This window comes from Grampus griseus (assembly GCF_964374135.1).
Source record: "Grampus griseus genome assembly, chromosome: 3".
Lineage (NCBI taxonomy): Eukaryota > Metazoa > Chordata > Mammalia > Artiodactyla > Delphinidae > Grampus > Grampus griseus.
The window spans coordinates 56706243-56733170 of NC_139019.1; the positions used below are offsets into that span (position 1 = coordinate 56706243).

Genomic DNA, 26928 nt, shown 5'->3' on the forward strand with positions numbered 1-26928 from the left:
AAATGGAATCATACAATATACGGTCTCTTGTGTCTGGCTTCTTTCAGTTAGTAAAGTTTTTATGAGGTTAATCCATAAAGTCATATGTGTCAGTGTTTTTTCCTGTTTATTGCTGGTTTGTATTCCATTGTGTGGCTCTACCTCATTTTGTTTCTCCATTCATCAGTTTGGGACATTTAGGTTGCTCCCAACATTAGATTATTTTTGGCTTTTATGAATAATTACAACTTGCTCTTTTTCTCACTGATATTATGTATATCTGGGCAGATTTAAGAAATTAATACTTAAAAATGTACTGCAATTTTTTTTTACTGCAGTTAAAAAACACTATATGTATTTCATTGTAGGATATACTATCATTTGTTTAACCAGTAATGTTAATGGATGTTTCTGAGTTCTGTTTTTTCACAATTATAAACAGTACTGCAGTGCATATTTTTCCACATTTATCTTTGTATGTGTGTTTTTGTGGTATAGATTTCTAAAAGTGGAATTGCTGGATTAAAGGGTGTGCACATTTACAGTTTTAGTAAAATATTGAAGACCAGAAACATCTTTAGCTATAATTCTTTTTGATAATAAAACTCTGTCATCAACTTACTTGTACATTTGTGTATTTTAGTTAGCCAAGAAAAAGCAAGTTCTGCTTGCTTGAGTTAACAGAATATGTTAAGAAAAAAAATTTTTTGTGTCGAAAATGATAAACTTGTGGTTACCAAAGGGGAAAGGTGTGTGTGTGGGGGGGATAAATTAGGAGTTTGGGATTAACATACACACACTACTATATATAAAATAGATAATCAACAAGGACCTACTGTATAGCCCAGAGAACTCTACTCAATATTCCGAAATAATCTATACAGGAAAAGAAGCTGAAAAAGAATGGGTATAGTTATATGTATAACTGAACCACTTTTCTGTACACCTGAAACTAACACAACAGTGTAAATCAACTATACCCCAATATAAAATAAAAATTAAATTAAAAAAAGAGAAAATGATAGGAACATATCCACTTCAAGGTCAAGGGTGATGAAATGGATATGTAATTCAGAAATATTTACTGTTATTTTACTTGTCTTTGAATTAGACTAAAAACATTGATGGCTATTAAAAAATTAATAGAACCTACATGGGGGTACTTTTAGTTAAAAAAACCTGGGTAATTGCAGATGGTGACAGAAATATGAGTTACGATTGCCAGTTTCAAGAGTGGTCTTCCCCATTTCCCCAGAATTTCCATTTTTTTTTTCAGGTGAAGACACTGAAGCCACTTGTCTCCTACTGTATTTTTTGACATATGTATGTATTTTGACATATGTATGTATGTATGTATATGTGTGTATTTAATACACTGTCATCTCTTATGAAAAGCTGTAAAGTAAGTTTTTGACAAGGTGACAATAGGCCTGGGTTCTTGGTATTTGACTTTGAAGTTTTTTCTTTTTAAAGATACATGTATATTTGTGTGTGTGTGTGTGTGTGTGTGTATGTGGAGAGAGAGAGCTATTTGAAGTATTACAATTTTTGTTTAGTTTGTGCCAGAGAAAAAGTTAATGATCAATAAATGTTTGTGTTAATAGATTTATGAAATTAAGAAAACAGTGCCTAGAATCAGGCGTATTACATTTTTTAGAACTCAGTAAATGGATGAATACCCAAATAGGAAGAAATGACACATGGATTTGTAATCATGCAGCATGTTTATGGGTAGTCGTTAGTGCCTCTTGAAGCAGACCTTTTCAGCTTCACATCCTCATTGGTATTTTTCCTTCTCTTTCCAAGTGAAGACCTGAGGGATGGAATAGCTAGTACTGTTTCCTAAGGTATATTATATTACTGTTACTGTAATAATATTGTTATATTGAATGGTAAAGAAATTAATAAATCTCATTTCCTCTCTTGGTAATTTCAAGTAATATGCTATTTGCATATCTGAACTTCCCAAATAAAGAGCTTACTTTTTGAGAACTTCTTAATAAGAACCTAGATTTCTGAATGTAATTTAACCATTGTTTTTTGGCTGTGGTTGCGCGGCTTGCGGGATCTTAGTTCTCCAACCAGGGATCCAGCCTGGGCCCCTTGCAGTGGAAACGTGGAGTCCTAACCACTGGACCGCCAGGGAATTCCCCCCCCCCCCCCTTTTTTTTTAACCTTTCCTTGATTGATTAATGTTTACAGTACTGTAACAGTGAAACAAAATGCTCAGGACCTTATTGCCCCAGTTACTAGATGATCTCCAAGTTTTCTTGTTTTCTTTTAAAAAGAGAGATGGTAAATATTATTTCTTCTATCTGTGTGCTTGTGTGAATAGCCCTTCAGTACCAGCTCATTTCTAATTTGAATATGCATGATGAATATGCATAATACACATTGGGAACCCAGGTAACCTGACTTGTTAGAATTATGTGCAAATGAAGACTGGTAGTTGTCAGGGGAGAACTTTGGGGACTGAGAGCTCCAGGCTTTGGATTTTATAGTTTTAGATTTCAGATTTGTTTTTTTCAGGGTTCATGACTATGTTATGGGAGTTGGTGGATAGTTTAATTATTTGTAGTTTCTTTATTATATTCAAGTAATGGAATGGATCCCTTGGAGGATTCAGGCCCTTGATTATTTTGTCTATAAATTTACTAATCTTCATGATGATGTTATTTTTGCTTGCTATAGACTAGTATTAATCGTTATTTCAGAAAATATTATTTTGACTGGAATAAATTTGCATGAAAAACCCAGAGAAAGTAAATAACTAAAGTTAGATCACAGATTTTTTCTTTATTTTAAACATGAAAAATTGTAGAAGCCAAATGGATGTGTTTAGATTTATAGGAGACTGTAGTTTTATTTTATATTCTTTTTTTTTTTAATTTATTTATTTTTGGCTGTGTTGGGTCTTCGTTGCTGCGCGCGGACTTTCTCTAGTTGCGGCGAGCAGGGTCTACTCTTCGTTGCGGTGCACGGGCTTCTCATTGCAGTGGCTTCTCTCATTGTGGAGCACGGGCTCTAGGCGCGCGGGCTTCAGTAGTTGCAGCATGCGGGCTCAGTAGTTGTGGCTCACGGGCTCTAGAGCACAGGCTCAGTAGTTGTGGCACACGAGCTTAGTTGCTCTGCGGCATGTGGGATCTTCCTGGACCCGGGATCGAACCCGTGTCCCCTGCATTGGCAGGCGGATTCTCAACCACTGCGCCACCGGGGAAGCCCTATTTTATATTCTTGATAAATGGAAATGGATGTTCAAATGCTAGGGATATTATTTGTATTATTACAAATATGATGTTTTAATTCATTGTATGTATAACAGTCTAATTACTTGCTATATTAGCTGACAGGTTTATTAGGGATCACTTCAGCTTAGCGGGAAGTTCCTATAATATGTTTCCTGTTTTTGGTGGACTGTGGAAAATTAAGTTTCAGTTTGCATAACACTTGCTTACGGCATTGCTTTCTATTTCCAACAAATATATTCAATTCTTCATTATCGTCACTGAAGAAAAATAAAAACTGCTAACTGTAAAAAGAGTTGTTGAGCTTAGTTTATAAATAGTCTTTCATTTCACGTATAAAATTGATATTTCTGATGTTTTCTGTGTTATGACTTGCTAATTTAGCTTTATATTGGATTAAATGGCATTAGGATTTTCTAGGGTTGTGTAGTAGTCTAGTTGTGTTAATTTCCCATTAGTTGAGGACTAGCCAATAGACTGTTACTGCTCTTTTATTAAAATTTTATCTCCTTTCTCACATCTCAAGTTGTTTAAGTTTATTGAAAGACTTAGATTAGTGATTATAAAGTGTTTTGTGGTATTTAGTGCTTATGTGATTAGTAAATTCTGTCTTGACTCAGAAGTCAAGATTCAGTTATTTTAAAGTACAGACTCTGAGTTAAATAATCAGGAATCTCTCAATGCAGGTTAAAGGAATTGACATGGGATTTGGTAATGTATTTTAAAAGGTCCATGTTTATCTTTTCTAAATTATGCTGCATTTATTTATTAAAAATTCAGATGAATTTCATTAATATATCTTTATGAGTAATTATAGAATGTATTATGTGTGTATTGTGTGTATATGTGTATATAATATATTGTAAACTGTATCAAAGCATACAGTATTCCTTTGATACAGTTTAAAGTTATACAGTTAGAGCAACAATGGTTAAATTAAGGAAAAACAGCTCATTTGAGCATTAGAATTGCGTGTTAGTTATTCTTAAGTCATTTTGATCTCTTTGTTAAACTAAAAATCTTTTTAAATTTTAGGGGGAAAAAAATAGTGGCTTTGATGTCCTTTACCATAATATGAAATATGGACAGATATCGACAAAAGAACTAGCAGATTTTGTAAGAGAAAGGTATGTATTTTTTAATAAGTCATTTAACAATTCATTATCAAGATAAATTTCAGAATATAAATAATTGAGAAAATTTTAGTTGGATTTAGATAAAAGTAATCAGTTACACTTTTAAAAAGTATACTATAGTTATACTTTAAAGTAGTGGTTCTCTGTCATCTACACACTGAGGACTAAATAGTGGCTGTCAGTGGCGTTGATAAACTCCTGATTTGCAAATCACTGCTTGAAAATATTATCTATATATTTTTCATTGAATATGCTAGCAAGGTGATACAGTAGAAAAACTGAGGAATTTTGTAGGATAAGATATTACCATTTCTCTAAACAAATATGTCGCTAAACAAACTTTTCAAATAATTTGAAAAGACTGTTTTCTGAACTTGTAGTTTAATTATGTATTATTATAACTTTTATATTTAAAGAGTCCTAAGTACATGTTTTTAAATTGTGTAAATTTAGAAACATAATTTTTTATTACTCTTAGAATACAATAGTCAATTACCACCCATTAAAATCAGTATAATTTTTTTTTGAATTCTATTTTTTTATACAGCAAGCTCTTATTAGTTATTATTTTATATATATTAGTGTATATATGTCAGTCCTAACCTCCCAATTCATTGCACCACCACCACCCTGCTTTCCCTCCTTGGTGTCCATATGTTTGTTCTCTACATCTGTGTCTCTGTTTCTGCCTTGCAAAGCAGTTCATCTGTACAGTTTTTTCTAGATTCCACATATATGCGTTAATATATGATAAAATCAGTATAATTTGATTTGATTAAGGCTATTTTGTGGCTGGACCCGCTTGGTAATTTTTATGTGAACACATTTAAAATCTTTACGTTGCTAACATAGGGATACTTTGCCTTTAGATACAGTACTTCATTCATTTATTTTTTCAATATATATCCCATGTCTGCTGTGTGCCAGGCACTTGTCTGGATTTTGGGGTTAAAGAGGCAGCTTCTGCTTCATGGAGTTTGTCAGCTGGTAGGAATTGGGGAACAAACTATTCCATGTTAGACAAATCCTCTTTGACTTCCATCTTTCTACTGGAGTTAAAAGGGGGACCATAAAGCCCTAAGTGCTATGGATAAAGTTGTCCCTCACTGGCTCACTTTTCATCACTAGCCAATAGTAAAAGTAAAAGGAGAGACTCTAGTACTCTGCATCTCCCGGCACATCCCCTAGCCTCCTTCTCCCCCAATACTTACATCACTACTATAATTATCTACCTTGAGACCAACAGAGCAGTGGTAATTATGCTTTTTAGCCCTATTTATGTCAGTTAAGAAGTCCAAGACTCCCGGGTCATCCCTCCTTTGCTCAGAATCTGACCCCTTAATGATTCTGTGGGCAGTGAGACACCTCCTTTCACTCCCCCTTCCCTACTTTATTTTTCTTCATAGCACTTAACAACCACCAGATACAAGTGATATTTTACTTATTTATTTGTCTGTCTGTTTCTCCCCACTAGACTGTAAACCCCACAAGGTCAGGGATTTTCTTTTTTTGTCTTTTTTGCTTATTGTTCATTCTCCTGCACTTAGGATAGAGCTCAGCCCTTAGTAGGCCCTCAGTAAAGATTTTTTGATAGAATGAATTTCTAACATCACTGTCCTAATCCAAGCTATCATTATTATTGCCTGGACTGCAGCAGTAGCACCTAACTGGCCTATCTACATTCATTCTTGTTTTCCTGCAACTTATTCTCTGTACTGTAATTGGAGTGTTTTTTGTTTTCTTCAAACTACAGATCAGTTTGTTACTCCTTGTTTAAACCATTTCAGAAGCTTCCTATTGCTCTTAAGACAGAACTGTGTGGTCTGATCCCAAATTGCCTTTCAAGCTTTAGCTCACACTAGACTCCTCTTTATTCAGACTCCTTTTTCCTCTCCAGAGACATTGGCTATTTTATTGGCAGGCTTTTTTTCAGTCCAGATTTTGTACATGCTTAGTCCTTGTTTGTACATGCTGACCTTCCGAGGTCAGCAGTGTGCTCACTTCTCCACGGATGCCTTTCCTAATCTCTCTGACTAGGTCAAAATCACTTATTGTAATCTCTCTCAACATCATATATCTCTTTGTAGTATTTATAAAATGTTGTAATACTCATTTTTGTTATTTGTTACTGTTTCTGTTCCTTATAGGGGAACAGTATACAAAATTCTGTTGTACCCAGTGCCTAGCACAGAGCCTGGCACAATTGGATACTCATATTTCTTGAAGGAGCGAATGATAAAGAAAGGAAGAAAAGATAGACATAAGCATATGCTATGCACTAAGGACTTTGCATACATTATCTCATTTAACTGTCAAAACTCTTAAGTCCTATTTTATAGATAAGAAAATTGGGACCCAGAAAGGTTAAATAACTTCTTAACTTAGTCATTCAGACTTTCTTTCTCTCATATCCTCATCCTCTCCTCCCCACTTCCATGCTCCCTTCATTTCTCCTCCCTTTTTCCTTTGCTCCTTTCTTTCTTCCCTCCCTACAGCTTTATTGAGGTATAATTGACACACAATATGCTGCACATATTTAAAGTGTACAATTTCATACATTTTGACATATGCATGCACTCATGACCATCACCACAATCAAGATAGTGAACATATTCATCTCTCCTTTGTAATACCTTCCTTCTGTCCCCCCCCATCCATAAGCAACTACTCATCTGCTTTCGACACTTTGGTTAGTTTGCATTTTCTAGAATTTTATGTAAATAGAGTCATATAGGATATACTTGGTTGTCCAGTGCTTTCACTCAGTATAATTATTTTGAGATTGGTCCATGTTGTTGCATGTATCAGTAATTCATTCTTTTTTGTTATTGAGTAATATTCCATTTATGGATATATTGTAATTTATCTGTTGAAGGAAGTTAGTTGTATCTATTTTTTGAACTTTGTAATGAGTGTATCAATTTAATCATAGAGTAGATATTTTTTCTGACTCCTGTTACTCAGCACTTTTGTGAGATTCGTGTTGAATTTGGTATAATTTATTTACAATGCTGTTTAATATTAAATTATGTAAATTTACTAAATGTATTTATCTACTATTGTTGACAGACATTTGGGATGTTACCAGTTTTTTTACTGTTACAAGTAATACTGCTTTGAATATTCTTGCACACGTGTCTCAGTATACACATATTTAGATTAGTGATTTACCCTGGAGTAGAATTGCCAGGTCTTAGAGCATGTGTATGTTCAACTCTAGTAGTTAATGCCAAAGAATTTTCCAAGGTGGTTGTACCAGTTTACACCAACAGCAGCCTTGTCGGAGGGTTCCAGTTGCTGCATGTCCTCATCAACACTTGGTTTTGTCTGTCCTTTAATTTGAGCCATTTTGATAAGTAGTACTCTCTCATTGTGGTTTTAATTTGTGTTTCCCTGATGAATAATGAGATTGAACATCCTTTCATATTGCATCTTTTCTTTTATGGCCATTTGCGTCTTTTCTTTGCATCTTTCCTTTTTGCATCTTTTCTTTTATGAAAAGATGGCCATTTGCATCTTTTCTTTTATGAAGTATCTCTTCATCTTCTGCCTATTTTTCTGTTTTTTTTCTTCCTTTTAAAAAATAAATTGAAGGAATTCTTTATATATTCTAGATAAAAGCAGTTTGTAAATTATGTGTTGCAAATTTATGTAAATGAGTTTGAGTTTTATATGTCGTCTAGCAGCCTGGTGATTGTTTATTCTGTTAATTTTATTTATCTGTACATTCTTTTGGATTTTCTGTGTGTGCAATCATCTTGTGAAAATGACAGTTTAATCTCTCCCTTTTTAATACCTTTTTATACCTTTTATTTCTTTTTCTTATTGCCCTGGCAAATACCTCCAGTGTAATGCTGAATAGAAATGGTGATGATAGGCATCCTTATCTTGTTCCCAGTCTCACATTTCACTCTTAAATATTTATTCTAGTTTTTTTCCCTGCTATTTATCAGATTATGGAAATTCTACATACTATTTTGGTAAGGCTTTTGTTTTCCTTTCTAAAAAAATCATGAATGGATGTTTTCTTTCTTTTGTTTTCTTTTGTTAGTCTGAATTACGTTGAATTTTGAATGTTAAACTAACTTCCCTTTCCTGGTATAAACCAAACTTTGTGGAGATGTATTATTGTTTTTATACATTAGTAGAACAGTTTGCTACTATTTTATTTCTTATGTTTGCATCTGTATTTATCAGTGAGATTGGCCTGAAAATTTCCTTTCTCTAAATATCCTTCTTACGTTTTACTAATCAAGGTTTGTTGGCTTCATTAAAAGGGGTTGGGGAGTATACCCTATTTTTGTATTCTCTGGAAAAATTTGTGGGAGATTATAGTTTCTTCCTTATGTGTTTTATAGAATTTGCTGGTAAATCCATCTGGGCTTGAAACTGTCTTTGTAGGAAGGTTTTAAATCACATATTTAATTTTTTAAATAGTTACAGGACTATTCAGATATTGCAGCTCTTCTGTGAGTTTGATAAGTTATATTTTAAGGAGTTTTCCTATCTCATGTAAATTTTCAAATTTATTGCCAAAAAGTTATTCTTAATATTCTTCAGTGAAGTTTTAAAAATGTCTACAGGATCTGTACTGACATCCCACTTTATTCCTGATATTGGTTATTTGTGCCTTCTCCCTTTTTTCATGATCAGTCTCATTTGATGTTTGTTTTTTTTTTTTTTTTGGTACGCGGGCCTCTCACTGTTGTGGCCTCTCCCGTTGCGGAGCACAGGCTCCGGACGCGCAGGCTCAGTGGCCATGGCTCACGGGCCTAGCCGCTCTGCGGTATGTGGGATCTTCCCGGACCCGGGCACGAACCCGTGTCCCCTGCATCGGCAGGTGGACTCTCAACCACTGCGCCACCAGGGGAGCCCTGTTGTTTTTAATAGTGTGTACAAAGAACCAATTATGGACTTTGTCTCTTTTTGTATATTTATATTCTGTTTCATTAACTTCTGTATTTCCTTCAACTTTGCGTTCAGTTTTCTGTTCTTTAAATTTGGGGGATGGATGCTTAACTTAATGATTTTCAACTTTTTTTCTTTTCTGACATATTCATTTAACTCTATAAATTTCTCTCAAGCATAGCTTTTGTTCTACTCCACTAGTTTTGAGAAATAGGATTTTCATTATACTTTGTTTAAATTTTTAAAGTTTCATTGTGTTTTCTTTCTTGCCTCTGTGGGTTATTTAGAAGTGCATTTCTTAATTTCCAAATATGTGTTGATTTGTAAAGGTATATTCTTCCTGTTGATTTCAAGCTTAATTACGTTGTGATTAGAGAACATACCTGTATGATTTCAATGTTTGGAAATTTTTGTTGACACTTGGTTTATGGACCAGGGTAGAGTCAGTTTACTAAATATCTCTATGTACCTGAAAATATTTTGTATCTGTTGGGTATTGAGTTCTATATGTATTTATTATGGTAAGTTTGTGAATTCTGTTGTTTAATTCTAATATATCCTCACTGGTTTTTGTTTTTTAATCCTGCTCATTTTATCAGTTCCTGAAAGAGCTGTTTTGAAGATCTTTCATATTGATTGTGAATGTTCATCCATGTAGTACTGCCAATTTTTGATTTATATATTTGGGGCCATGTTAGTCGATGGATAGAAATTTAGAACTATGACATCTTCAGGTGATTTGAACTTCTTTTTTTCATTCATTATGCAGTGTCCTTTTATGTCTCTAGCAGTGTTTTTGCCTTGAAGTCTTCTTTGTTGTTATTAAAGTGTCATCTGTTTGCTTTTGGTTAGTGTTTGCATTTTTTTCCTTAGCTGTGTTTTTGTGGTGTAGATATGTTTCTCTCTTGTTTTTAAAGCCATTTTCAAAATCTATATTGTTTAACTGGAGCATTTAGTCCTTTACATACAGTATATTTGCAGATATATTTGGGTTCAAATTCGTTGTGTCAGAGGTTGTCAAACTTTTTGTGTAAAGCCTTTGTGTGTGGTCTGGTCTCTGTTGCAACTATTCAGCTCTGTTCTTTTAGTACAAAAGCAGCTGTAACCAACACGTAAATAAATGAGCATGGATGTATTCTAATCTTTATTTATGAAGACAAACAATTGGCTAGATTTGCTGACGGTGCTGCAGTTTGCTAACCCCTTTAGTATTTTTTTTCTATTTATCCTACTTGTTTTATATTTTGTCCTCTTTCTTGCCTTCTGGCCTTAAAAAGTTTTCTTTTATTCTATTAATTTTTTTTCTTCTATCACCTTAGAAGTAATAGCCTCATTCTTTTAGTAGTTATCCTAGAGATTATAACATATTTCCTTGATGTATTAATTTCTAATAATAATTGGTACTTTTATCATCTTCCTGAAAATGCAGGAACCTGAGAACACTACCACCTACTGACTTACATGCTTTATATGCCATTTGTGTGTGTGTGTGTTTAACTTTTTACTCTGGAAATTAAAAGTTTTCTATTTTTAAAACACTTTTTATTGTGGAAATATACACATATATGCCATTTTTGTTGTGTGTTTCTTTAGCTTTTTATTTGAAAAATTTCAAACTTAGCCAAAAAAATAGAGAAAGTATTACAAACCACTAAGTAATGAACTATAATATAGTTTCAACAGTTTTTAGTATTTTGACAGTCTTGTTTGAAACAGTTCCCTGACATCAAATTATTGCATCCATAGATACTTACGTATGTGTGTTTTTTTTTTTTTTTTAAATGTGCAGCTTGATCCTATGGACAGGTCTGTACGCCAGAGTTTTTTTTTTTTTCTTTTTCTTTTTTGGCTGTGTTGGGTCTTCGTTGCTGCACGTGGGCTTTCTCTAGTTGCGGCAAGTGGGGGCTACTCTTCATTGCAGTGCGTGGGCTTCTCTTGTTGCGGAGCACGGGCTCTAGGTGCATGGGCTTCAGTAGTTGCAGCACGTGGGTTCAGTAGTTGTGGCTCGGCTCTAGACCACAGGCTCAGTAGTTGTGGCGCACGGGCTTCGTTGCTCCACGCCATGTGGGATCCTCCCGGACCAGGGATCAAACCCGTGTCCTCTGCGTTGGCAGGTGGATTCTTAACCACTGCGCCACTAGGGAAGTCCCTATGTATGTATTTCTAACAGCTAATGACTTAGAAGACAATAATATTACCCATCTAACAAAATTAATGGTAATTAAAAAATATTTTTAGTATCTAACCTAGTTGATCTTTTTTTAAAATTAATTTTTTTTGTCTGCGTTGGATGTTCATTGCTCTGCGTGGGCTCTCTCTAGTTGTGGTGAGCGGGGTCTACTCTTTGTTGCGGTGTGCAGGCTTCTCATTGCAGTGGCTTCTCTTGTTGCAGAGCACGTGCTCTAGGTACACAGGCTTCAGTGGCATGCAGGCTCAGTAGTTGTGGCTTGTGGGCTCTAGAGCGCAGGTTCAGTAGTTGTGGCGCAAGGGCTTAGTTGCTCCGCGGCATGTTGAATCTTCCCGAAGCAGGGATCAAACCCATGTCCCCTGCACTGGCAGGCGGGTTCTTAACCACTGTGCCACCAGGCAAGTCCCTATATAGTTATTTTTTAGATTTATTAAAATTATTTACTTTTTCTCTGATATTTTGTCCTGGATCATTTTTCTTCTCTTTAAAAAACTTCTTTTAATATTCCTTAATGTGGATTTTCTGGTGATGAATTCTCAGTTTTTGTTAGTCTGATCATATCTTTAATTTATCTTTATTTTAAAAACTTTTTATTATGGACACTTTCAAACATATATAAAACTTACTCAGAAGTTAGGAACTTAATATAATGAACTTCCATGTTGCAATCACTGAGCTTCAACATTGTCAAATCATGGCCAGGCTTGTTCCATCCATTCCATACCACTACTCTTTTTCTTTTAATCATTTTTTTAAAAATTTATTTATTTTATTTATTTTTGGCTGCGTTGGGTCTTCATTGCCGCGCACGGGCTTTCTCTAGTTATGGCAAGCGGGGGCTACTCTTCGTTGCGGCGCGGGGGCTTCTCATTGCAGTGGCTTCTCTTGTTGTGGAGCATGGGCTCTAGGTGCGCAGGCTTCAGCAGTTGGTGGTGCATAGGCTCAGTAGTTGTGGCTTGCAGGCTCTGGAGCGCAGGCTCGGTAGTTGTGGCACACGGGCTTAGTTTCTCCGTGGCATGTGGGATCTTCCCGGACCAGGGCTCGAACCCGTGTCCCCTGCATTGGCAGGCGGATTCTTAACCACTGCGCCACCAGGGAAGTCCCATACCACTACTTTTGAATAGTTATAAAGTGGATCTCAGATTCAGAAACATTGCATTTCATCCATTAGCATTTCATTTGTGTCTGTGAAAGATAAGGGCTGTTTAAAAAACATAGCTGCAGTATGTTACCTTATCTAAAAATGTAGTATTAATTCCTAATATCACCACATATCCAGTCAGTGCTCACTTTTTCTCAATTGCCATATACACACAACGATACACATAATTGATTTCCTCTAATCAAGATCCCAGCAAGAGTTATACACTATGTTTGATGGATGTGATTTTTGAGTCTCTTAATCTGTAGTTCTCCTCACTCCTTCCTTACTTTATTTTTTTGTTTAAGAAACCAAATTATTTGTTCTATAGAGGGTCCCAAATCCTGGAACATGCTAATTGCATATTCATAGTTTTATTTAACATTTTCCTTTACTCCTGTATTTCTTATAAATTTTTATTTGAATGTAGTAACTAGATCAAATTCAGTTCAATATTTTGACAAGAATACTTCATCAGTGGTGGTGTGTACTTCCATCAGAGGCGTATAGTATCTGGTTATATCTCTTTTGTGATGTTAGTAGCCATTGACGCTCATCACCTAGATCTGTTATTTTATTAGGGGTTTACTTTCATTTATATTTTTGCTGGGTATGGAATTCTAGTTGGTAGGTTTCTTTTAAAGTCATTTTTTTGGAGCAGTTTTAGGTTTACAACAAAATTGAGAGGAAGGTACAGAGATTTTCCATATGTCCCCTGCCCCCAGACACGCATAGCCTCCCCCATTATCAACATTACTCACCAGAATGGTACCTTTTTTTTTTTTTTAACCAAGGATGAACCTGCATTGATACATCCTAATCACCCAAAATCCATCATTTACCTTGGGGTTCACTCTTGGTGTTATACATTCTATGGGTTGGTCAAATGTATGATGACATATATCCATCATTATAATATTTTGCAGAGTATTTTCACAGCCCTAGAATCGTCTGTGCTCTGTTTTTATGTCTCCATAGTTTTGCCTTTTCCAGAATGTCATATGTAGTTGATCCTTAAATAGCACAGGGGTTAGGGGTGCCAACCCTCTATGCAGTCGAATGTCTGTATATAACTTTACAGTGGGCACTTCATATCTGCTGTTCTGTATCCGTGGATTCAACCAACTGTGGACCATTTAGTACTATAGTATGTATTTGTTGAAAAAAAATCTGTGTATAAGTGGACCCGCACAGTTCAAACCCATGTTGTTCAAAGGTCAGCCTTAGTTGGAATCATACAGTATGTAATAGCATTTTCAGGTTGGTTTCTTTCACTTAGTAATGTGCTGAATAATATTCTGTTGTCTGGATATGAATTATTTATCCATCATCTATCCATTCATCTACTGAAGGACATCTTGGTTGCTTTTGAGTTTTGGCAGTTATGAATAAAGCTGCTATAAACATGCTTGTGCGTGTTTTTGTGTGAACATAAGTTTTCAACTCCTCTGAGTATATAGGAAAGAACACAATTCCTAGATTGTAGGGTACGAATAAGTTTAGTTTTGTAAGAAACTGTGAAACAGTCTTCCAAAGTGGCTGTATCACTTTGCATTCTCACCAGCAATGAATGAGAATTTCTGTTGGTCCACATCCTTGCTGGTATTTGGTGTTGTCAGTGTTCCACACTTTGGCCATTCTAATAGGTATGTAGTGGTATCTTGTTTTAATTTACATTTCCCTGATGACATATGATGTGGAGCATCTTTTCATATGCTTATCTGTCATCGGTATATCGTCTTTGGTGAGGTGTCAAAGTTTTGGGCCCATTTTTTGTTTGTTTGTTTTTTTGCGGTACGCGGGCCTCTCAGTGTTGTGGCCTCTCCCGTTGTGGAGCACAGGCTCCCGATGCGCAGGCTCCGTGGCCATGGCTCACGGGCCCAGCCGCTCTGCGGCATGTGGGATCTTCCCGGACCGGGGTGCGAACCCTTGTCCCCTGCATCGGCAGGCAAATTCTCAACCACTGTGCCACCAGGGAAGCCCTGGCCCATTTTTTTTTTTTTTTTAAAGAAGATGTTGGGGGTAGGAGTTTATTAATTTATTTGATTTATTTTTGCAGTGTTGGGTCTTCGTTTCTGTGCGAGGGCTTTCCCTAGTTGTGGCAAGCAGGGGCCACTCTTCATCGCGGTGCGCGGGCCTCTCACTATCGCGGCCTCTCTTGTTGCGGAGCACAGGCTCCAGACGCACAGGCTCAGTAGTTGTGGCTCACGGGCCTAGTTGCTCTGCGGCATGTGGGATCCTCCCAGACCAGGACTCGAACCTGTGTCCCCTGCAATAGCAGGCAGATTCTCAACCACTGCGCCACCAGGGAAGCCCCCTGGCCCATTTTTTAATCAGGTTGTTTGTTTTCTTATTGTTGAGTTTTAAGAGTTCTGTGTGTATTTGGGATAACATTTCTTTTTCTCGTTTGTCTTTTGCAAATAATTTCTCCCAGTCTGTGGCTTGTCCTCTTATTTTCTTGACATCATCTTTCACAGAGCAGTTTTTAATTTTAATGAAGTCCAGCTTATCAATGAGTTCTTTCATAGGCCATGTCTATAGTGTTCTATCTAAAAAGACATTGCCATACCCAAGGTCATCTAAGTTTTCTCCTATGTTATTTTAAAGGAGTTTTATAGTTTTGCCTTTTACTAGATTAAAAAAAAAATTCTTTGAAGACCATTGCATTATCTACTGTTGAGACGTTAGCTGTCAGGCTAATTATTGTTCCTTTGAAGGTAACGTCTGATGGTGGGAAAGGTTTAGCTGCTTTTAAGCTTTTCCTTTTGTCTTTGACTTTCAGCAGTTTTACTATGATGTGACTAGATGTACATACCTCTTTATTTATCCTCTTAGGGTTTGTTGGGCTACTTGAACCTGTGGTTTGATATCTGTGGTCAGTTTTGGAAAATCCTCTGTCATTATCTCTGCAAAGATATATTTCTTCTGACCCATTCTTACTTTCTTTACACATATGTTAGACCTTTTTGCTGTCCTTTGTCTTTTATTTCTCTTCTGTTTTCCATTCTTTTGTTTCACTGAGCTTTTTCCCTTTTTTTAATTAATTTTTATTGGAGTGTAGTTGATTTACCATGTTATGTTAGTTTATGTTTCACTGAGCTTTAATCCAGAATCCAGATCTTCTCACCTCTCTCTACTTTACGGCTCACTACAGTGTATTGAATCTATAGTTAAACTGCATCCATTGAGATATTAATTTTGGTTATTGTATTTTTCAGATATAGAATTTATATTTTTTTCAAATTTGCTGTGCTTTCCCCCACTTTTGAAAAATGATTTTTAGCTCTCTAGTGAAATTCTTGATTTAATCGACTGGCTCCTTGATCATAATGCATAAACTCATAAAGTCTAAGTTTTATAATCTTAGCGTGTGGAACATTGTTAAATTTGCTTCCGCTGGTGGTTCGTCTTGTCTTGTTTCCTTATGTACCTGGTGGTTGTATGAATGTATATAAGACAACCATCCAGGATCCAATATCAGTTTGAAAAGATAATGTTTGCAGTCCCTTTGAGAGCTTGCCCACTTACGGTTCATCCTTAACTCCTTATATCCTTACTCTTTGAGTCTCAGTTTAAAGGGTATGGGATTTTCCATGCTTCCCACCTTTGGCAAGTCTGAAGCTAGTTTTGTCTCCTTTACCTTGTGAGGCTTTGCTCCGCTTCTCAGGGTCAGCTGCCGCTTGTAGATGCCCCAGGGGAAAAGCTGCCCTACCTCTCTGTCTCTCTTCTCTGGATAGCCTTCTCTTGGGTCTTGGCCTGCTGATTCTTAACTGCCTCTTTAGTTCTCTGATGCCTTTTAGGCACACCCACCACCTCTCCAGCTTTTTCTCATTGGAAGGTTTTTGGATCAATTTACTAGTACTGGAAATGAACCATTTTTTCCTTGCTGTTAAACTTATTCATTGAGATACTATTTCTGTATTAACTTTCTAAAAAGTATCAAAGTACTACCCTTGTAATATAGTATATTAAAAAGACACCCGGAAGTTTAAAGGAGCAGAAAAAAATCACAGTGCCGTCAGTGAGAGGCAGTTACTGTTAATAGTTGCTTTTTGTTAAAGAGCTACCTTTTGTGGGGTTGGGGAAGAGTCTGGAGATAAGCTTAGTTTGGATATTCTGACCTTGAGATGATTAAGATGTCTAGCTAGAGTTATGCTTGAGGCATTTAGATATTAAACAGATGATTTGCTTCAAGAGCAGGGTGGAGATCTGGATTTGTTGATCTCTGAATGTTAGTTGAAGCTATCAAAGTAACTGGAAGGCAGTGGTGGTTGTAGACTGTTTCTTTGTTAAGGGTAGCACAGATTGAGAAGGGACAGGGTAATTATGGGTGAGGTAAGATAGAACTTAATTTTTGTAGTGTTATGAAGGCCAAGACAACGTCATAGTTTTCATTTGTAAGTTACGTGCCTATAGGAAAATTTTTTTCTATTCTATATTTAATGGTTTAATTTTTTTAGCCTAAAATTCTGTATGCTGAATAGCAGCTATATAAAGCACAGTATCCTAGTGTGAAATACTTGTTAGTGTTTTAGATCTAATCACAGACTAGATTAAGTACTGAAGTTCAGGATCTCAGACTTGCTAATAATTCATACTTAGTTTTGTGCAAATGACTGTCCTCAATCTCTTGTTCCATTAAATGTGCATAATAATGAATTCACAATGTTAAAGAATAATAAAACTATATTAAGTACACCAAGGAAATATTAAACACAAATGACTTTCATACTGAATCAGTTTGTATATAGAGAGAATGCAAGAAACAGTACTTTTGTACTTCCTGTTCCGATAACCATTGATACTAAAGGTAAGAAGAGGAGTGACTTCACTAAAGTTTTTTTGGTGGTATATCAATACATTATTTTAGTTCTATACCAGACTAGTTCTTTAAGTAGATGTGCACAAAGGCCATTTAAAGATAAGCTAGAAATTCATGACCACATACCTACTTATTTTTAATATATACTTTGAGTTATTTTTTTGTTTCTACAGTTGTGACTGTATTTTAATAATTTTGCTATGTGTTTGGTCATTAAACAAGAGCTATTATAATATGGAAATTTGATTTAACAGAGCTACAATAGAAGAGGCGTACTCCAGGTCAATGACAAAACTAGCAAAATCTGCAAGCAATTATTCACAACTTGGGTGAGTTAATTTCTTCGAAGAACTCTTTCAATGTTGATTTAGGCAAAGTTTATGAGAATAGTAGGTTCCCATTGAGGATAAAATGGTTCATAAATATAATAGTACGTAATGTGTTTATTCAAAATGCGTCTATATGTGAATATATTCTCGACTTGATAGAAAGTATAATTGAATTTGCTGAATCAGTTAACACAAAGTAAATGAAACTTACTTTTTTCCCTTTGTTAAACTACACAATACAACTTCATTCTTCCTTCTTTTTTCCATATCTCTCCTCACTTTTCTGGCAGCCTCCTGTTTCTAACTCCTCCATGTAGACGTGCCTCTTCTAAAACATAATTTCTTCTTTATTGACCACAGTAGAAGGGCCAGAAAGTAACTGGAATAACAGAACCTAGCTTTAACCAATTGACCATGTTTTGTTGTTTTTAATAAATAATTTATTTTTCTCTCATATACTCATTCTTTTAAGTGTCCAGTATGATTGATACTTTAGAAATATTTATTTATTATTTTTAAAAACTTTTTATTGGAGTAGAGTTGATTTACAATGTTGTATTAGTTTCAGGTGTACAGCAAAGTGAGTCAGTTATACATATACAAATATCCACTCTTTTTTTAGATTCTTTTCCCAAGTAGGCCATTACAGCGTATTGAGCAGAGTTTCCTGTGCTATACAATAGGTTCTTATTAGTTATCTATTTTAGATATACTAGTATGTATACGTCAACCCCAATCTCCCAGTTCTCCCCCTCTCACCCCATCCCTTGGTAACCATAAGTTTGTTTTCTACATCTGTGACTCTACTTCTGTTTTTGTTTTTTTTAAGATTCTTTTCCCATGTAGGCCATTACAAAGTAGTGAGTAGAGTTCCCTGTGCTATTCAGCAGGCTATTGTTAGTTATCTGTTTTATATATAGTAGAGTGTATATGTCAGTCCCAGTCTCCCAATTTATCCCTCCCCCCATCCCTTGGGAACCGTAAGTTTGTTTTCTACATCCGTGACTCCATTTCTGATTTGTAAATAAGTTCATTTGTACCCCCCCCTTTTTTTCAGATTCCACATATAAGCAATATCATATGATATTTGTCTTTCTGTGTCTGACTTATTTCACTCAGTATGAGGCCATGGTTTTAATATAGGAAATTCTTATTTTTAGTTACCAGGTGGGAGGTAGAAAAAAACATGTGTTTTCTAATAAAGTTACTGAAAACATTTCTGTCTTTGGAATATGTGTCTTTCATGAATAATAGGTGATATTTTATTTTTTGTGTTAGTGTTGTTACTTAAGATTATAAAGATTTTAAATATTAATGTTTTTGTTTACTGATACATATTTAGGCAAGAATTGAATTTTATCTTTCTGTATTTAGTTGCATTTAAACATATTTTGGATTGGTCAATTTCCTTTCTTAATGCTCATTGTACATTAACTTGTATTACCTGACCAGAAAAAAGTTGTGTATGTCAAACTTTAAAAAATGGAATGATACTTAGAATTCCTTAAAGAAACCTGTATTTAAAGAAATCTTATGTTGAACCTCCTTTCAGTGTAAATAATCCTTGGGTAAAGTAAAGGGACACTCTCATCTTACCTGTTTTGTAAAGTCTAGACTATCATGTATCAGGTTTACCTGAAGTGATGTACATGTATTTTGGTGCTGTAGTGAGTGGATACTTTTCAGGTGTCCTTTTTTCTCTCAAAATTTTCCATCTAACTACTTGCCACATTTAGTGCTGATTAGATTTAAAAGTGTGAGGTAAGATCTAATCAGAATAGTCCTATTTAAGTATTTTAATTATTCTCTTTGAACTTTTTGTTATTGCTTAAAATGATTGTTGTCAGTTAGCTTTCCTACTGGGTAGGAAATGCAGTAACGGGCACAGAGTACATATTAGGGTAAGTAATTTCTGTCTCTACCGTCTTGCGTTAGTGATCATTGTTGCTATTTGTTTTTGTTTTATCATAGAGCAAAGCACGTGCTGTTGAAAATCTCTGAGGAAGTACCTGAGGAAAGCATAGGATAAAATTATTCTTATATCATTCCCTACTGACCAGATTAGTTTAAACTAACCTTTGGCATCCTAAGTATTATTCAAAATATTATAATGTAGTAACTCTTGGAAGTAGTTGAACCTGTTGAAAATATTAAATTCTCAATGTTGAGAAGAAGTGGTAGGAAAGTATGTCATACATTCTATACCAAGTGTAGTAGAAAGGGGACTCTCAGTGTTTGTTGAAGTACACGGGTAAAATCTGAAACAAAGTTTCAGATAACAGTTTTAAAGTCATTCTTCAATAAATTTTAATGATGAAGGCACTTAAAAAATCATGTACAAATTTGACTTTTGCATGTTTAAATTCAGAGGAGCTTTTATCTTCTTAATTTTATTTATTTGGTTTTTTTGGCCGCACTGCAGGCATGCGGGATCTTAGTTCCCCGACCAGGGATCGAACCTGTGACCCTGCATTGGAAGCACGGAGTCCTAACCACTGGACTGCCAGGGAATTTGCAGGAGCTTTTATTTTTGATGAAGCATTTTAAATGGAGCACTGAAGAGTCTAAAATTTAGATTTGATAATAAGTTAGTTTTAAACAGTAGACAGTGATTAGAAGGGCTTCTGATACAAATCTAAATAACCAAATCAACTCAGAAAATGACACGTTATAATTAAGGGAGGGTCATGGCCAGACCTGTGATATGAGTTAACTCATTTCTCTGTATCTGAGGTATAAAAATATTTTAACTAATTAACCAAGGATTTTAAAAAAAATCAAGGTCAGGCTGTCAGTCGTTTCATTTGTGATTTAATTTAATTTCATCTTTTGACTAATTAAAATTACTGAATATAACATTATTTCCATTGGTTCTATTCTGGAACCTTAAACTTTTTCTTCCTGTTAGTAAATTATTCCCATGTTTTCTTTGCTTTAGAACATTTGCACCAGTGTGGGATGTGTTCAAAACGTCTACAGAGAAATTAGCAAATTGTCACTTGGATCTTGTTAGAAAATTACAAGAATTAATAAAAGAAGTTCAGAAGTATGGAGAAGAACAAGTAAAATCGCATAAAAAGGTATCAGTTTTGTTAAAGGATTGATTGGTCAGATATTGAATGCTTTGTAGTTCTGCATTTTGATGAATCATTTCATACCAAACAGACTAAAGAAGAAGTTGCAGGAACTCTGGAAGCTGTTCAAACCATTCAGAGCATAACTCAAGCCCTCCAGAAATCCAAGGAAAATTACAATGCCAAATGTGTCGAACAGGAACGTTTGAAAAAGGAAGGAGCTACACAAAGAGAAATAGAAAAGGTAATTGTAATAAAAATAATACCTCTGTGGTTTCAAGCATTTTCAAATACAAGACTGCCTTTAATCTTTAAACACTCAAGAATGATCTCATATTAAAGATGAAGTCACTGTGCCTCTGAATGTTAGTGATTTACCTAAGTGAAACAGAAGTAGGTTTACAAAATATGTTGTATCTGGTAGATAGATTAGCAAATACATAAAAAGGAATGATTTCTTTATATTGGTGACACATTTGCAGGATTTTTTTTTTTGCGGTACGCGGGCCTCTCAGTGTTGTGGCCTCTCCCGTCGCAGAGCAGAGGCTCCGGACGCACAGGCTCAGCACCCATGGCTCACGGGCCCAGCCACTCCATGGCATGTGGGATCTTCCCGGACCGGGGCACGAACCCGTGTCCCCTGCATAGGCAGGCGGACTCTCAACCACTGTGCCACCAGGGAAGCCCTGCAGGATATTTTTATAAGATAATTGGTGAGATGCTGCTTGGTGTAAGATTTAATAATGAGGTAAAAATTTTTTTGAAGCAAGACTTTGGTAGATTTAGCAAGGCAATAGTTACTTGAGATAAACTTTAAATATATGTTGTGGGTGATTTATTGCTGACTTTGAGCCCATGTATGTAGTATCGTGGTAAACCACAACCTTTTCCCCCACTCTCATTTTGATTAAAAGTAGATATTTTTCCCCTTTCAAAACAGTTTAACTATCCACTTGTTTGATGTGGTATATATCATTTAGGAATCAGCCATAGGGAGTGATAATTTTGAAAGCTTTGTAGAATATTTGAAATTGCCATTAAAAAATAACAAAACTGTAATTATGTTGCAGTTATAATAATTATAAAAGTGTATATACATGGGCAAAAACCAGAAGAGCATCTGGAAAAATCAAAACAGTCAATGGAATTTGGGGTAATATGTTTCCTTTAGTGTTTTGTGTGATAAATAAAAATTGGGAGGGGGTAAAAAATGAGGCACAGTAAGTTCATGATTTTAAAATGCTCTTCATTCCAGGCATAGCAGTTAAGAATAAAATATATGAAAAGGGAAAATAAAGCAAAATAACATGCTCCAAAAAGAAGACTATTATCTTCATAATGAACCAGAAATGGAACAGAAACTCAGAAGGGCATGTAGAGATTGATTATGCAGGGCTGTTGGACCCAAAGTCCTAAGTTAGGCAGTGGAATTTAGCTCTTGTGTGGCAAAGGGGACTAAATATTCCCCACTTGAGATGAAGCCCAAGGAACCCCACTCACTTGGTGAAACTATAAGTAGTGAAAAAAGACTGTTGAGCTGCTGAAGGGCTAAAGCATTATTGGAAGTTGGGGTTTAAGGATGCAGTTCTGACTGGCAGTCAGGCCAAGGAACCAGTTCATGACTGTTTCGTTCATATCCCCTATATTCTTCCAGGGAATTAATTAAAAGCTACCTTTATAAGACTAATACTAAATTGGGGCCTTGGAGGGCTGGCAGGAGATAACCTGAAACTGCTAAATGAGGATGGGTGAGCATAAATGATAGAATATAACACAATTCTAGGAGGTGATGTTTACCTTGTATTCTATAGAGTTTTTCCAGCATCACTGATGGAGGGAGAGAGAGAAGAGAGAGGGGAAAAAACAAGAAACCTCCCACCTGAAATGAGCAAAAGCACATCTTAAGGAATCTAATATAGCTAATATAGCTTTCCCTGCTATACAACAGTAGAGTGTTCCTGTGAAACCTTTCATAAGCCAAAATGGCGTAAGCAGAGAAGCAAGTACCTTAGAACACATCTTGCTAATGCATGCACAAAATAAATTGAGATAAAGCACAGATGCTTACAGACACAGTTCAAAGCTTTGGAGACCGATGCTGAGTGTAGATCCTGGGAAGGAGCTTGGTGGTGCCACTTTCACTGCTTCTCAGGGTGTGCGCTGCCTCTGTAACGGCTCCTGCAAAGCAAACGCTGAATGCTATTTTTCTTTTCACCTGTTTTTGTAAAAGTGAAAATCCTCTTTGAATGTTTTTCAGTTCGTGAAAACAGGAACTAATATAATTCTTTTGTAAAAGCAAACAAACTTGTAAGACAAACTTTTGAAAAGCAGGGGATACCTCTGCTAAGACAGGTGGCAATAAATTTAACAATTAGAATAAGAATTCACTCCAAATAAAATTTAGATTTATAAAATAGATGATCAGAAACGTTCGTGTTTGTTGAGGATGTTCAGATATGCAAACGAATATAAATTTATATTAAAGAAATTAAGAGAGATAATGAAATAAGATCTAGTAGATGGGAAAACAGCTAACCAGAAAATTTGGCAATGAAATATATGGTTATTGAAATTTTTAAAAAAACAACAGAGAAGACAAACTTTAGAGCTAATATAGTGAAAGATTGAATTTGGGCACTCACCCATAACATAGTACAGAGAATAAAGGTTACCAACATTCATCTGATGTGGATTTCAGAAGAAAAAAAAATGGAGAGGATGGTAGACAGGTAATATTTGAAGAGTTAACAGATCAGAATATTTCAGAATGAAAAAAACTCAGGAGTTCTTAGATCAAAAGTACATTCTTGGTATTAAGCAGGTTAAATAAAGATAAATTCAGAACGAGGCACCAGAGAAAAAGAGAATATTAAAAGCTACCGGGTATATCTTTTTCCTCACATCTCTGAAATCAGAATGCATCATCAAATGATAGTATCATATAATCACTGTTGGCATGGTGGCATTTGTGGTGTAGTTTCACTGCCTCTGTGAACTTGGTTGTTATATACCTAGTGGCATGATTGGACAACTGCAACACGTTGATGTTTCAATTAACAGACCACTTTAAGAGCATTGAGGAAGGATTAGTTCTGATTGTTGTCTGAAAACCTTTTGTTGAAACCTGGTAAGATCAAGAAAATGTGAGCACCAATGTTTGGAAGAAAATCTAGAGATGATAGTGGAACACTTTTAAGAAATGCTCTGTCAGTAATGCTTTTGGTGACATTGAAGATAATACTATGTGGGGAAAAAAGCAGACCTCAGCAGTCCCTGAATTGGAAGTAACTGAGAAGGGTCAGAATCTGACTGTGAAAAGAGATTCAGGAGTATCTCGAAAGTTCATTTTGCAAGGATGAACATTAAGCATAACTACTGAGAGAATAGAAGTATAGTCTAAATCTTCTCAATCAGCAAAAAGAAAAGAAGAGGAAGGGGTGCTTTTTTCTAATTGTTCTGCTCAGAGGTGACATCTTTGCTTGTGATACTAGATGTGTTAATGGGTCTCTGATTTATATATATTCAAATCCAAGCCTAAGTAAATTTATTTTGGCCTGTAATAAATAAGCTCTTTATTAACATGAATGTAGATTTTTTTTAAACATAGATCTTTGAACTGTTTTTCCTTTGGTGAACTTGAAAACATAAACACTTATTGGCTATTATGACATAGTACGCTTCTCATCTTCATTCACAAACCCTTATTTTTATAAAGCACCATTTAGAAGTTACTCATATTTGTGGACTATGACAGAGTACTTATTTTATATGTATATATTTGATTCATAGGAGTTTACTATAAAAATTATAGACACTTAAACAGAAATATTTCTGGTAGTACATCAGTAAACTTATTTATAATGCTAAGGAAATGAATAAAATGTAAGATTTATTTTGTTATCAGTAGGTAATCTATTAAGGCCAGTCTTTTGTTTATGAGAAGAAATGTAGCTATTGCTTTTAAAGCATAAGTTGCTATGCTCCAACATCCCTTTTAATAATCACTTTACAAAAGTGGTCAAGTTTGTTACTACTGGGGCATTTAGTTTCTGTGAGTCTACCCTAAGAATTTATAGTTTTACTAAGCAAAGATACTATTAGAAAGTCATTTTGACTTAACTGAGTGTTGCTGTATAGTCATTTCCTATGAGAGATGTTTCTTGCTTTCAAAAAATATATATATTCCCAATACGATTACATTCTTTTTTTTTTTTTTTTTTTTTTTTTGCGGTACACGGGCCTCTCACTGTTGTGGCCTCTCCCGTTGTGGAGCACAGGCTCCGGACACACAGACTCAGCGGCCATGGCTCACGGGCCCAGCCGCTCCATGGCATGTGGGATCTTCCCAGACCGGGGCACGAACCTGTGTCCCCTGCATCGGCAGGCGGACTCTCAACCACTGTGCCACCAGGGAAGCCCACGATTACATTCTTTTTAAAAATAAATTTATTTATTTATTTATTCGTTTAATTTTTGGCTGTGTTGGGTCTTTGTTGCCGTGCACGGGCTTTCTCTGTTTGCAGTGAGCGGGGTCTACTCTTCGTTGTGGTGCGCAGGCTTCTCATTGCAGTGGCTTCTCTTATTGCGGAGCACGGGCTCTAGGCTCATGGGCTTAAGTAGTTGCAGCACACAGGCTCGGTAGTTGTGGCTCATGGACTCTAGAGCGCAGGCTCAGTAGTTGTGGTGCACGGGCTTAGTTGCTCCGCAGCACGTGGGATCTTCCTGGACCAGGGCTCGAACCCGTGTCTCCTGCATTGGCAGGCAGATTCTTAACCACTGCACCACCAGGGAAGTCCAGAATATGATTACATTCTAAAGTGGCCTCTATATTCTTTTATAGGATACCCTTAGTTTTCTTTAAATTTTTTTGTCATTACTTAAAATACCTTGTTAATCAATAAACTCTTTAAAGAAATTTATTCATGATTAAGTACTACTTTTGCCAGTTTTCTAAGATGCTTCTTTAAGTTGGTATGTAATTTCCTTATTCTGACATATGATGTTTACCTTTGAAGAGTGAAAGCTGATGTAAAAAATATATTAGAACTTATAAAGGGTATCTTCTTTCTTTTTTTGTAAGTGAGAAACCATTATGTTGTCTACAGTGCAACATGTGTCTACTAGGAAATATCAGCAAAATTATTTGAACTTTTCCTGTTTATTAATATAATAAAAATTAAGAGTTTACTTTAAATATAGGCTATAGACTCAGTTCTTCCCTTTTAAATGGTTCATTCACATATTTTCTGATGGTTGGATTATGAATTTGTATGCCTGTCATCATGCTAGTTGTTATGAAGGTTCTTAAAGGCTGAGTACATATTATCTCCTCTGTCTTCAAGAAGCTTCCTTCTTTTTGAGGAGCTAAGACTTATTGAATAGTACAGAACAAGAGGCTACTAGAGAAAGGTTTTAATGGTAAGTTTAGAAAGGGAGGTGTCTTATTTTGTGTAGAACCTGTAATGGAATAAATTACTTTAAAAAAAGTATGGACACAATCATTATAGTTATATTTTGAGGGACTTTTCCATTGTTTATGAATTTCCTTTCAAATTTCAAATGCTTATGTATTTATCAACAGCCGACACATAAATTATAAGGCAATAACTTAATAGGCAGCAGAGGAAAAGAGTAGTGTTAGGATGAAGAAGAAGCAAAGAAGAAGGGGCTCCCAGTGGGAATATATCATTTTGCTAGACTATGTCATTAAAAATCACTCCATGGACTGTGGGTTGCTTGTTACTCTTGTATAGACTGAAAATTTAGGTAGCTGGAAGAAATTCTCTTCTTCCAAGTCTCTTGGCATAACAAAATCCAAAAGGAAACGCAGATAACCATGGCATTAAAATTGTTTTTAAAATAAATTCTAGCAAACTTGGTTATCTGGACTTCCCGTGAAGGTAGTTTTTCAAGTCTAAATATCCATCTCATCTAATTGTTAAATGTTTGAAAGGGCAAGGATGTTAGAGGAAGTATATTAACGGTAGTATAAAATAATGTCATACGGCTATACAATGGGAAGAGAGTTTAAAAAAAGGTCCGTAGGAGCAAACTAGAAAATCATTGTAGGTTTTAGACACTTACTCTAGGGGTAGAGCTTAGAACA

General features: G+C 35.5%; 1 protein-coding gene across 1 annotated transcript in view; it reads left to right on the forward strand.

The window, feature by feature from the left end:
• Positions 1–26928, forward strand: part of FCHO2 (FCH and mu domain containing endocytic adaptor 2) — a 115960-nt gene that overhangs the window by 11383 nt on the left and 77649 nt on the right. The window contains exons 2-5 of the mRNA XM_082650906.1: positions 4260–4351; positions 17674–17748; positions 20687–20828; positions 20914–21066. Of these exons, the coding sequence (XP_082507032.1) occupies positions 4260–4351; positions 17674–17748; positions 20687–20828; positions 20914–21066 (462 nt within the window). The remainder of the gene's footprint in view (positions 1–4259; positions 4352–17673; positions 17749–20686; positions 20829–20913; positions 21067–26928) is intronic.